Below are 11,105 nucleotides of genomic sequence, written 5' to 3' on the forward strand. Positions count from 1 at the left end.
TATTTAAATCTCAAAACAATCCTGCAAGTGGGGTAGAATGCTCATTTTACAAATAAGGAAAGAAAGGCTCAAAGAAGTCAAGTACCTTGTCCAAGGTCACTAATTAGTGCAAGGGAGACAAGGGAATTGAACCAGGTCTTCTGAAGTTCACGATGACAGGCTTTCTGTTAGACCACAATTACCTTACTCTTGTGTGGCATTTTATAATTTTCAAGGGACTTTCACTTATGTTATATCCTGTGAGACTCACTACAAACCACTGAGGTAGGAAAGGATTTGACAGATTAGAACACAGACTTAGTGTGTTTAATCACAGCCCAAGGTCACCAACCCAAATCCCTCCCAGCAGAGGTCTTGCTCTCTACTATCCTGACTTGGGTTTCTTACTCTTCACCCTCAGTCAGCTTTCTTTTGTTACCATCTTTTGGTGGGTTGCTCAGGGTGCAAAGTTGTTTTGAGAACAGCCAAGGCTAAACTTATTTCCTTCCCCCATGTCCCCAGATAGAGTACTAGCAATAGCTCAGTGTACAGTCTCTTAGTAGGTGTCAAAAATCACACTACACATTGTATATTTATTTAACTTACTGCTCACAACAGCCCATGAAGTACCTGCTATTATAGTTGAGGAAACCAAGGCACATAAAAGTTAAATAACTTGTCCAAAGGTCAAAGAGCTAGTGAGTAGTGGAGCTAGGATTCTAACCAGGCAGATTGGCTCTAGACAAACTTGCAGATCAGAAAATTAAGAATTAGCTGCAGAGCAGTTAAAATTGCTTGACTTCAGGATCTTCAGACCTATCCTCTGCGCTAGAATGCCTTGTCTGAAAACCACCCCATAAAGGCAGAGTGCTCACTGCTGATTTGATTGAAAATCTGGAGATATACCAACCACCTATTTCTTGGGGAGTCTAGAATCACCTCCTCTTGCTCTGTCATATTTTGTAGAGTCCTGAATGTGTATAATAACCTGAGAACATATTCTTGCCATGTGTGGTGTGTTTGGGTGTGGAGGTGGGTTGGCATGGGGATGGGGGATAGTTGAGCTGTCAGAAGTTAGAACAGTATTGTATCAGTGTACCCACTCCACCACCAAGTGTCCTCCATCCTCCCTCCCCCTAAATCCCTGGGCCCTGATGAAATACCCATAGTCTAGACAAGGGCTTCCCAAACTTTCCTGATCATAAGGATTACCTGAAGGGCTTGTTAAAAATATAGACACTCAAGCCCTTCCTCTGAAGATTTTCATTCCATAAGACTGGGGTGAGACCTGGGTCTAGATATTCATATTCTTAGACACTGGTTATGGGTCAGTTAACACATGTCAGTGCTTACCCTATGCAAGAAGTTGGCAATTCAGAATGAGTAGGACTCAATCCTTTCCCTTGATGAGCTCAGGGGCCTACAGGGGTACTGACAAATAAACATATAAGTTTACTTTAAGACATAGTGGGAAAAGTACAGGGTGTGGTGGGAAAACAAGGCGGGGTATCTAACCCAGATCAAGTGGTGGAGGGGTTGTCAGATCCTAAGGCCATCAGATATGACACAGCACACACTCTTATCCTGAGATGAATGGGATCTTTCAGCTTACTCCACCAGCCAACTGGAGGGTCCCTACATTTGGTCCTCTCTTGCTTCTGGATCCAGAAATCACCTACTGTGGGTCAAGGATGGTGGTCAAGGATGGTGGGTCAAGGATGGAGACTCTTTCCTGTATCTGTCCCTTTCAACTTCCCAAGCCTCATACTTGTTTGCTTCATATATGACCCTCACTTTTCCCCAGGTCAGACATTTTATCTCGTTTTGTTTTTCATGAACAGCACTGCTCAGCTCAAATGACAGGCTGGCTCGAATGGATGCCCTTGGCTGAGGTGGTGTCAGAGTGGACCTCTGCCTCCCCATTCCCCCACCCCAAGCCCTCCTCTGTACATTTCTCTGTAGAGGTGGGCACAGATGATATGTCTCTGGGTTGTGGTACTTTGGCATTGCAGGGAGGGATCCAGCTCACATGGAAGAAGTTGTCTGGTTCTTACCCCTGTGTCATGGAGCTCCGTGGCTCCTAATCTGCTGGTGTCAAAACCCAATTCATGCTGCTGGATTAGATGCTGTCTGAGTTCCCAAAGCCCCCTGAGGAAATCACAGGGAAGAAGGGAGGAGAGCTCCAGTCTTTTGTCAACTGTGGCAAGTTTGGGTGATTAAGCTAAAAAAGCAAAGTCATTTTGGTCCAAAGGATTAGTTTTGAGGTGTGTTGCAAGTCTAGAAGTAACTTATTGCCTGGGAGGCAAACCAAACCCAAGATGACTCTCAGCTAATTGCTTGCCTTTCCTTATGCCAAGCCTAGCTCCTTGGTATATAAAGGCCAGCCTCCTCTTTGTCCCCATCCTCTGCCTTCACCCCTCTCAGCTCTTGCTAAGTGATTGCTAGCTGACCTCCAAGCTCTCTCACCATGAACAGACAAGTCTGCAAGACAGCTGGTGGCGGCAGCCAGGGCTTCTCCGGCCGCTCCGCCGTGGTCTCCGGCAGCAGCAGGATGAGCTGTGTGGCCCGCTCCGGGGGAGCCGGCGGAGGGGCCTGTGGGTTCCGGGGTGGAGCGGGCGGCTTTGGCAGTCGCAGCCTCTACAGCCTGGGTGGCAACAAGAGCATCTCCATCAGCGTGGCTGGTGGCTCCCGGGCTGGTGGCTTTAGGGGAGGGCGTGGCAGCTGTGGCAGTGGCTTTGGGGGTGGCTATGGAGGTGGCTTTGGTGGTGGCTTTGGTGGTGGCAGAGGAATGGGAGGTGGCTTTAGAGGAGCTGGTGGCTTTGGTGGAGCTGGTGGCTTTGGAGGGGCTGGTGGCTTTGGTGGAGCTGGTGGCTTTGGTGGGCCCCATGGTTTTGGTGGGCCTGGTGGCTTTGGTCCTGGTGGTTTCCCTGGGGGAATCCAGGAAGTGACTGTCAACCAGAGCCTCCTGCAGCCCCTCAATGTGGAGATCGACCCCCAGATTGGGCAAGTAAAGACCGAGGAGCGGGAGCAGATCAAGACCCTCAACAACAAGTTCGCCTCCTTCATCGACAAGGTGAGGGTAAAGCTCAGAGGTGCCATGGGAGATTTTGGCTGCCCAGGGTGTTGGCATATGACGATGCCAGTGGGATCTGCCAGGCTTATAGGCAGGGGTATTGGCTTCTTGTCCTGGTTCTGCTTTGGTTCTGCCTTCAGGATAGCAGGCATGCCTTTTTTGCTCTTAAGGTCCTATTTTTCCCAGCTGTGAAACAGGGAAAGGATTCTAGCTCTTGATTTCCTTCTAGGGATAGGACTAGGGCAAATGAAGTGAGGGTCCAAACATGCTTGTTCTCCTTTGAAGAACAGGGCATTAGCCATGAAATTATTATAGCTAACATTCAATTTCTCTTGAAAAACAACTTCTTGATAATCTAAACTAGCTGGTAATCAAACTTGCATTAGTAAGAATCTTGGGACTGCCTCTCAGTGATGAGTGTCGGCAACTGATTTACCTTCTGAATGGTGCTGTGTTTTAGCCAATATTAATTTGAGCTGTCTATGCTGGGGCAGGGAAGGGTGTGCTGGGTCTGGGGGAATGAGCCTGGGGTTTGAAGTTAAACCCAGGTGAGCTATAAGCTGAGTAACTGAAAGGGGAAACAACTAGGGAAAATGTGAAACAACCTAGGAAAATTTAGACCCTGTTGACTATTTTCACTGCCTGTAGGAAGGTAAAGGTAAAATTTTCACTTAAAAAATAATTATAAATAACTTTATTTATGCTGATCTCCTGTACTTGTGTTCTGAAGGATCCGCATAGACTAGGACAGTGATGGCTGTGACTCTTAGCTTGGTCACTTAGTAGCCAGGTCAGTTTGGGCAACTTAAATTGTTTGAGACTCCATTTCCTTATCCACAAAGGGGATAATAACACCTCCTTAATAGGTGATTGTGAGGATTAAATGAGATAGAATAAGTGAAAATAGTAGGTATAAACAACACATTATAGCTCTCCCTTGTCTAAATTCTCATTCTTTTCAGTTAAAAAAAAACAAACAAACAACCCAGAGGCTATTGCAGATTGGAGAACTGGGTTCATTTCCACATTTCCACTCTTTGGGATGTGTGGCCCCACTTGCCCAACTCAAGAGGCTGATTCCTTTTCTTTTTTACCTGATACAGGTGCGGTTCCTGGAACAGCAGAACAAAGTCCTGGAGACCAAGTGGAAGCTGCTCCAGCAGCAGACCACAGGATCTGGCTCAGGACCCAACAACTTGGAGCCTTTCTTTGAATCCTACATTAGCTTCCTGCGCAGGCAGTTGGATTTGGCTCTGGGGGAGAGAAGGAACCTGGAAGGAGAGCTGAAGAACATGCAGGACCTTGTGGAAGACTTCAAAAAGAAGTGAGGGCCTCAACTGGGGAGTTTCCTCTTCTGGGGGATTAGCAGGGAGGTGTAGCCCCAACTTGAGATTTTAACTGTTCCAGACTGTACCTTCAGTCAATACTCTTGGATGGACTTGTTGAGTGAGGCATGATCAAGCGGAAGGGGGTGAGAGGGTGGGGATTGAGACTTCAAGGTGGCTGATTATGACAGATTTCTCAGGCTACAGGGATCCCCTCCTACACTAGCCTAGGTGGATGAGAGAATCTACCCAGAGTTAAAAGCCCTTTGGGATGGAGAGCCTGCCCTCCACACTTACTATACATAGGAATCACTTTGGAAGCTTGTCAGAAATGCATATTCCTGTGCTCTGGTCCTGGATATTCTGAATTCGTAGGTGTGGGGCAGGTCCCAGGAATCTGAGTGCCCCATAGTTGCCAGGAGTTCCTAGCAGATGGTCTAGGGCCACACTTTGTAAAGCACTCTTTCAATGTGCCCAATACCCTGTCTCTGGAGCATCAATCTGCCTTCTTCTGCATGTTTGGGGTTGTAGTTGATACACTCTGAGGTCTGTGAGAGGCAAATTGAGCCTCTTGAAGTGGGGAGGGAGCTCCAGATATCCCCAGGGTCAGAACACGCAGGGGTGGGCACACCTGCTCTGGGGAGGCCCCATTCTGGTCCAACTGCATAAACCTGGTGGGCACCCAGGCTCTGTGCTGAGCTCAGAGAGGCAACTCAGATTGACATTGCTCAGAAACCTCTTCTCCTGGAACCATTCCATTTTTCAGTCTTCATGAGATCTAGACCCTTGGTGGGAGATTATAGTCATTAATAAGCAGGAATCTCATAACCTTGATGCATTCAGAAGACATGAGTTTCTTCTTAACCCAAATTCTGAAGCAACTCTAATTAATGGAAAGAGAAACAGAACGGAGGCAGAAAACCCGGTCTGAGCAAATACCTCTCTGGGTCTCATATACACATGCTGCACTTTGTGATGTCTATCAGAGCCAGGCAAGTAGTCAGGCTCCTTGAAGTCTTCTCCCACCTTGCCTACCCATACTTCAGCCTGTCACTGGGACGTGGGGAGAGAAGAGTGAGGCAGTGGCCTGAGCTCTGAAAGACCTCTAAGCCAGACTGGCTACATAATTCTGGCAGCTCAGTGCAAAATGAAAATGCAGGGCCCTTGTTAAAAAATTATTAAGAATTTTAAGATGGCACCAGCAGAGCAGTAGACTGAGTGAATGTGAGGACCTTCTCTACCCAGGGCCCTGTGTAACTGCATGGGTCACATGCCCATGAAGCTGGTCCTGTCTCTGGGTGAGGGGATTCTGCATGAGTGTTTGGGAATCCTCATTTTTTTTTTTTTTAACTTCTGAAATGTCACTGTCCAAATGTGTGCTTCTTTCTGTCCCAGGTATGAAGATGAGATTAATAAGCGCAATGCAGCTGAGAATGAGTTTGTGGGGCTCAAGAAGGTAAGAGAGCTGGGAAGGTTCTATTTCTGGGCACTAACCCCATGGAGTCAGCTGCTCTGGGGCATAGGGACTCTATGCTCTGTGTGGGGTTTACATTTCTCCCTACATTTTTGGAAATGAAGGAAGCTGCTCTAAATACATTATTGGTGAGGAAGACATCTTACAATGTTACTATGATTAATGAATTGATTAGTAATGCGAACTAATAATGAAGGTTTTATGTGTAGCATTGATCAAGGTTTTCAGCCTACAAGTGTACCCTGGATGTTATTAATAATAACAATCATCCAATACTTGCAGCTTACTTAACCAGTCATCATAAAGATGAGGTAGGGAGAAGAATATCCTCATTTCTATTCAGAAGGTTGGTTATATAGTACCCAAACCCCAAAGTCACATGTTAGATAAATGTGATTTTTTTTACCCTTACTCCAATGCCTGGCTAATATGGTTTATATTTTGTTAAAGGATTGGGGTTTAATTGGTCAAGGCAACTAAAGGGAAGAAAATCACTTTGATTTTCTTTTAGAAGGGAAAGTGAGGAGTGAAAATTAGGAGGAGGACAGGGGAAGGACAAAGAGGAGAGACGAAGGCTTAGGAAAGAGCTGTGGGTGGTTGGGGGACAGTGGGTCATTCTTTTGGGTTTCTAATTTCCTGCCTTTGCACCCTGTAGGACGTGGATGCAGCATACATGAACAAGGTGGAGCTGCAGGGCAAGGTGGACAGCCTGACAGATGAACTGAATTTCTTGAGGACCCTCTATGAGATGGTGATTCCTTGATTCCTTGGTTTGCCAAGCTCCAGAGCCTTCTTGTCTGCATGCTTCCCAAGTAGGACTTTAGGGGATAGTCAAGTGGAAGAACACTCCCCAAACCAGCATCAGCTGGTGTTCTGAACTCAGCTATGTCCCACCTAGGAAATGCTAACTTAGCTCTCCGAGGCTGTATCCCTGGGCCATACGGCCAGGGTACTTTTCTGTCTTCTTTGTTTTCCCCTCTGTCCTCATCCATTTTGTTCTACACCTTCCCTCTGGCTCCTATACCAGTATCGTAGCTAGCTCCTTCCCAGTACTCCTCCCTACTGTAGTCCCATGGAAACCCACACAGTCGCGCTCACTGGCTGATACTCTCAGGCTGACAACCTGATTATATTTGCACATTTACTTTTTCCTTTAACTTTGTTGTTTGGGATCCTTTAGGCTATAGCCAGGCCTGAAATGCAAGCTTATTTTTCTAACTGTCCCATTCCTGGCCCCATTATTGGGATATCTCCGCTGGCAGAAGATTCTTAGACTTCTTCATTCCCAGCATCTTCTGGGGCCAAGGGATGGTCATGAAAATGAACATCCATGTTCCCCATAGGAGCTGTCTCAGATGCAGAGTCATGTCAGTGATACGTCTGTGGTCCTATCCATGGACAACAACCGCTGCCTGGACCTGGACAGCATCATTGCCGAGGTCAAGGCCCAGTATGAGGACATCGCCCAGAGGAGTAAGGCAGAAGCTGAGGCATTGTACCAGACCAAGGTGGGAGCCTTCTCCTTGCCCCCATACTCTAGGTTTAGGTCTTGCTGACCAAGAATGTTCTAACACTGCAAAACCATGTTGATTGGTTTCTCCTCTGTCAGCTTGGGGAACTGCAGACCACTGCTGGCAGGCATGGGGATGACCTGAAGAACACTAAGAATGAGATCATGGAGCTCAACAGGGTGATCCAGAGGCTGCGGGCCGAGATTGAGAATGTTAAGAAGCAGGTGGGTCTGGACCTAACGGAGAGATCCTAGGGGTCTTCTGGGCCCTGGAGAGAAAGAGAAGCAACAACTGTGCCTCTGCCACATGCTTTCTAAGTCCTTTCATGGTGTCACATGTGGGATAGCTGGGAGAGTCCATTCTCCAGAGATTCCTTCTCAGATCTGAGCTTCTTGGAAAGCTTCCTAAGGAGAGATGGTTGCTTATTCTGGCTTTCCCAGCAAATCTTGCAACTGTAGGGAGGGCCTTAAACACTCAGTTTCAGTAGGATCTGCCTTCAGTGAACTATTTATCATGCACTTCACATAACCTCAATGGCTAATTTGTATCACTGGAATAAAGTGATTAATTAGGCAAGGGAGTGTTTAAAGTCTTGCAAAAAAGAACCAGTTACTAGACCACTACTACCTTTACCAGCAAATCAGTGTTCCTTTTCTTGATGAAACATGAGTTAATTTCAATGGGCCAAAGATAAATTGACCAATTGTAAAATGGACTTTTATTTTCTGGGCATGTACCATTGCCATTTCTAAGGTGGGGGTGGAGGGATGTGGAATGGGGAGGAGAACTTTCAGGAAAGATCAGCTGTTTGTTTCTTGGTCACTATGCTAATTGGTTTCCTACCTCTCCCTGCCCTAGAATGCAAACCTGCAGGCGGCCATTGCTGAAGCTGAGCAGCGTGGGGAGATGGCCCTCAAGGATGCCAATGCCAAGCTCCAAGGTTTGCAGACTGCTCTACAGAAGGCCAAGGATGACCTGGCCCGGCTGCTGAAAGAGTACCAGGAGTTGATGAACGTGAAGCTGGCCCTGGACGTGGAAATTGCCACCTATCACAAGCTGCTGGAGGGCGAGGAGTGCAGGTGAGGTGCTGTGGGGTCAGCATTCTCCAGATAGGATTTTAGAGTACCTTTGACAAAAAAGAAAGAAAGCAAGATGATTGGAGAGGACAACCCAGACAACGGGTAAGGAATCTCCTGAAGGACAGAATTTAGGATTCAAGCACCCCCATTTTTTTGTCAATCGAGATCATCCAATTCTCTGATTTACTGTGGTCAACAATGTTGTATTACATAGCTCTGTTGATCCTCCTTATGAGTAAGAGTAAGGAAAAGTGCTTTGGGGTTATAAAAAAAGCTATAGTGCTGTCCACTGAACTTTCTGAGATGACAGAAATGTTCTACGTGCTGTCCAATACAGTAGCTCTTAGTCACTTGAGTACTTGAAATGTGACTAGTGCAACTGAGGAACTGAGTTTTACACTTAATTTAATTTTAATAAATTTAGCTAGCTTCATGTGGCTAGTAGTTACCATATTGGACAGCACAGTATAGACAGTCCTGCAGCCCTCCATCTCTGAGGCTGAGTCCATAGGGAAAGTGGCTGATGCACACATACTCTGGAAAAAGAGCACAGTATCAAGTAGCAGATAAGGGTTTAGTGAGGGGATATCAAATGCCAAAGGACTGTTAAGGATTGAGAAATCTTTCTGCTGACTAGCTGCTCCATGCATCCTGCATTGAGCCTCTGTCCTCAGGCAGCTCCCAATCTGATGGAGGAAGCAGAACTCAGGTGTGCGAAGGAAACATTAGGATTTTTTATAAGTCTCTATGAAAAGGAGTGGGAATGATGATCATGCTATATGTACTGGGAATTGTGGGATAAAGATGGAGTGGTTGACAACAGTGGGGCCCACATTGGCAAGGTGAGCAGACATGCTCCATGTCTGTTCAGATATGTGGACATGCCTGCTCCATGAACAAGAACGAGGCATAGGAAGATGGGTTGTGTGGGCAGGACATTTTCAAACTCATCATGTGTTGAGTGTCAGCCTGTCTCACATTTTACCCATCTGAACCACCGAAGGGCTAACCAACTGGGAGTTGGGTGTTGAGCAGTTGGCTTGGAACAGATGCTCTGGAAACTAAAAGAAAGAGGATGGGCAGATGGAGAGATGGAGGGTGACTGGTGAAGCTCCTGAACACTTCAAATCCCCCAAAGTAACCTCTTTTCCTGGGGAGATGGGGTCATGGAGATAGACACTTGGAATAACCTTTCTTCCCCAGGGGCTTTACCCCTAGTAGGGCAAATACGGGGGTGTGGCTCCCAAGGTTATGGACCCTCAGCTTTGTGGCTAATGACTCATGGCTGAAATAATCCACGTTTCCTTCTCTTCCTTTTTAGGATGTCCGGAGAGTGTCAGAGCGCTGTGAGCATTTGTAAGTAGCCCTTCAAAAACTTTCTCCCTGGGTTGCAAAAAGGGTGACCAGAAACATCCTCACTGCCTGACCTACAGCAGGAGAGCTTGACCCATGCAAGGAGGCCAGGCCCCCAAACAGTGCTAGGGTCTCAGGCCATGGCCACACACTCCCCCACTAGCATAAGCAGGGAAACTCTAAGGCCAAAGCTAAAATGCCTGTGGTCTTGGGGAGTTCCCTAGGTTGGAGAACCAGAAATTTCTGTGGATGCTGCTGGCTCTTGTTCTTGGGGGACACCAGAGGGCCAGGCTCACTCTTGTCATTTACCAGCTGAAGCCTCAGAGAAGTCGAGCATCTTTCTCAAATTTGCACAGCCAAGCAGGGTAGAGTTGTGATCCAGACCAAAGCCTTTGCCTGAATTGAGTGCCTGTTCTCCACAGCGGTGGTCAGCAATGTCACCAGCACAAGCAGCGGCTCTGGGGGAAGCCGTGGAGGGGTCGTCGTCGGCGGCAGCAGCAGCGGTGGCTACAGGGGTGGCAGTGGTGGCCACGGAGGGGTCAGCAGCAGCAGCAGCAGCAGCAGCTATGGGGTCAGCAGCGGCAGCAGTGGGGGCTACCAGAGTGGCAGCAGTGGGGGCAGGCTCAGCAGCCGAGGCAGCAGCTCTGTGAGTCAGAGTGGAATTGGCTCCAGCTCTGGCAGCATCCAGACCTCGGGAGGCAGCAGCTATAAGTCTGGCAGTAGAGGCAGCACCGGCATCCGCTTCTCCTAGACCACCAGCTCGAGCCAGCTCTGCTCCAAGTGATCCTCTGAGGTTAAGTGTCCATGCCCATCTGCATCCCTCTCAGCCTGCCCACAGCACTTCCCACTCTGCTTGGCATTGACAAATGCCAACCTCAACCTTGCTTTTCTTCAAGTTCCCTGGAAAAGGGGCTGAACTTCTTGGCTCCTCCATCCCCAAGATCTCTCGTAGGCCAGGGAGGTCCAGCTGCTTATCCCAGATGATGATGCCCCTGACGATGGTAGCAATACCTGAGCCCAAAGTACTGTGGGCCTTCCCAGCCTGGCCTGTTCCCACCCTGGCCCATCTCCCTCTCTCACTGGGAGTTGATAGTCTGAAGCAGGTATGTTTCAGCCCCGCTGAGGATGCTAGAGGGTGAATGGTCAAGTTCTCCAGACTGTTGGTTCTCAGGGTGCCCTCCCCACATCTGGGCATCATGTCCTGACTTACCTCTGCCTCTTTAATTCCCCCAGCTGTGGATCCTCTGGTGATGATTATGTTGCACTTTCTTTTCTCAATAAATTGCACTGAATTTCACATTCTGGTGTTTG

General features: G+C 47.8%; 1 protein-coding gene across 2 annotated transcripts; it reads left to right on the top strand.

The window, feature by feature from the left end:
- The first annotated feature begins 2,446 nt into the window (after positions 1 to 2,446).
- Positions 2,447 to 10,545, top strand: LOC116642309 (keratin, type II cytoskeletal 2 oral-like). Of its 2 annotated transcripts, XM_032420610.1 has the most exons (10): positions 2,447 to 2,537; positions 2,568 to 2,699; positions 2,823 to 3,052; positions 4,156 to 4,376; positions 5,773 to 5,833; positions 6,507 to 6,602; positions 7,195 to 7,359; positions 7,461 to 7,586; positions 8,221 to 8,441; positions 9,763 to 9,805. In XM_032420610.1, exons 1-10 carry the CDS (start codon positions 2,447 to 2,449, stop codon positions 9,803 to 9,805), a joined length of 1,386 nt encoding a protein of 461 aa, XP_032276501.1. The 2 variants fall into 2 exon arrangements, with proteins under 2 accessions (XP_032276501.1, XP_032276500.1); XM_032420609.1 differs by adding an exon at positions 10,217 to 10,545 and having other exon boundaries at positions 2,447 to 3,052; positions 9,763 to 9,797.
- Positions 10,546 to 11,105: the final 560 nt, after the last annotated feature.

Source organism: Phoca vitulina, unplaced genomic scaffold (assembly GCF_004348235.1).
Source record: "Phoca vitulina isolate PV1807 unplaced genomic scaffold, GSC_HSeal_1.0 scaffold23, whole genome shotgun sequence".
NCBI classification, from domain to species: Eukaryota; Metazoa; Chordata; class Mammalia; order Carnivora; family Phocidae; genus Phoca; species Phoca vitulina.

Coding starts and splice junctions, on each gene's coding strand:
- LOC116642309 (XM_032420609.1), top strand. CDS start 2,447: ATGAACAGACAAGTCTGCAAGACAGCTGGTGGCGGCAGCCAGGGCTTC. Junction 7,587..8,220: donor TTGAGAATGTTAAGAAGCAG/GTGGGTCTGGAC, acceptor TCCCTGCCCTAG/AATGCAAACCTGCAGGCGGC. Junction 9,798..10,216: donor TCAGAGCGCTGTGAGCATTT/GTAAGTAGCCCT, acceptor TGTTCTCCACAG/CGGTGGTCAGCAATGTCACC.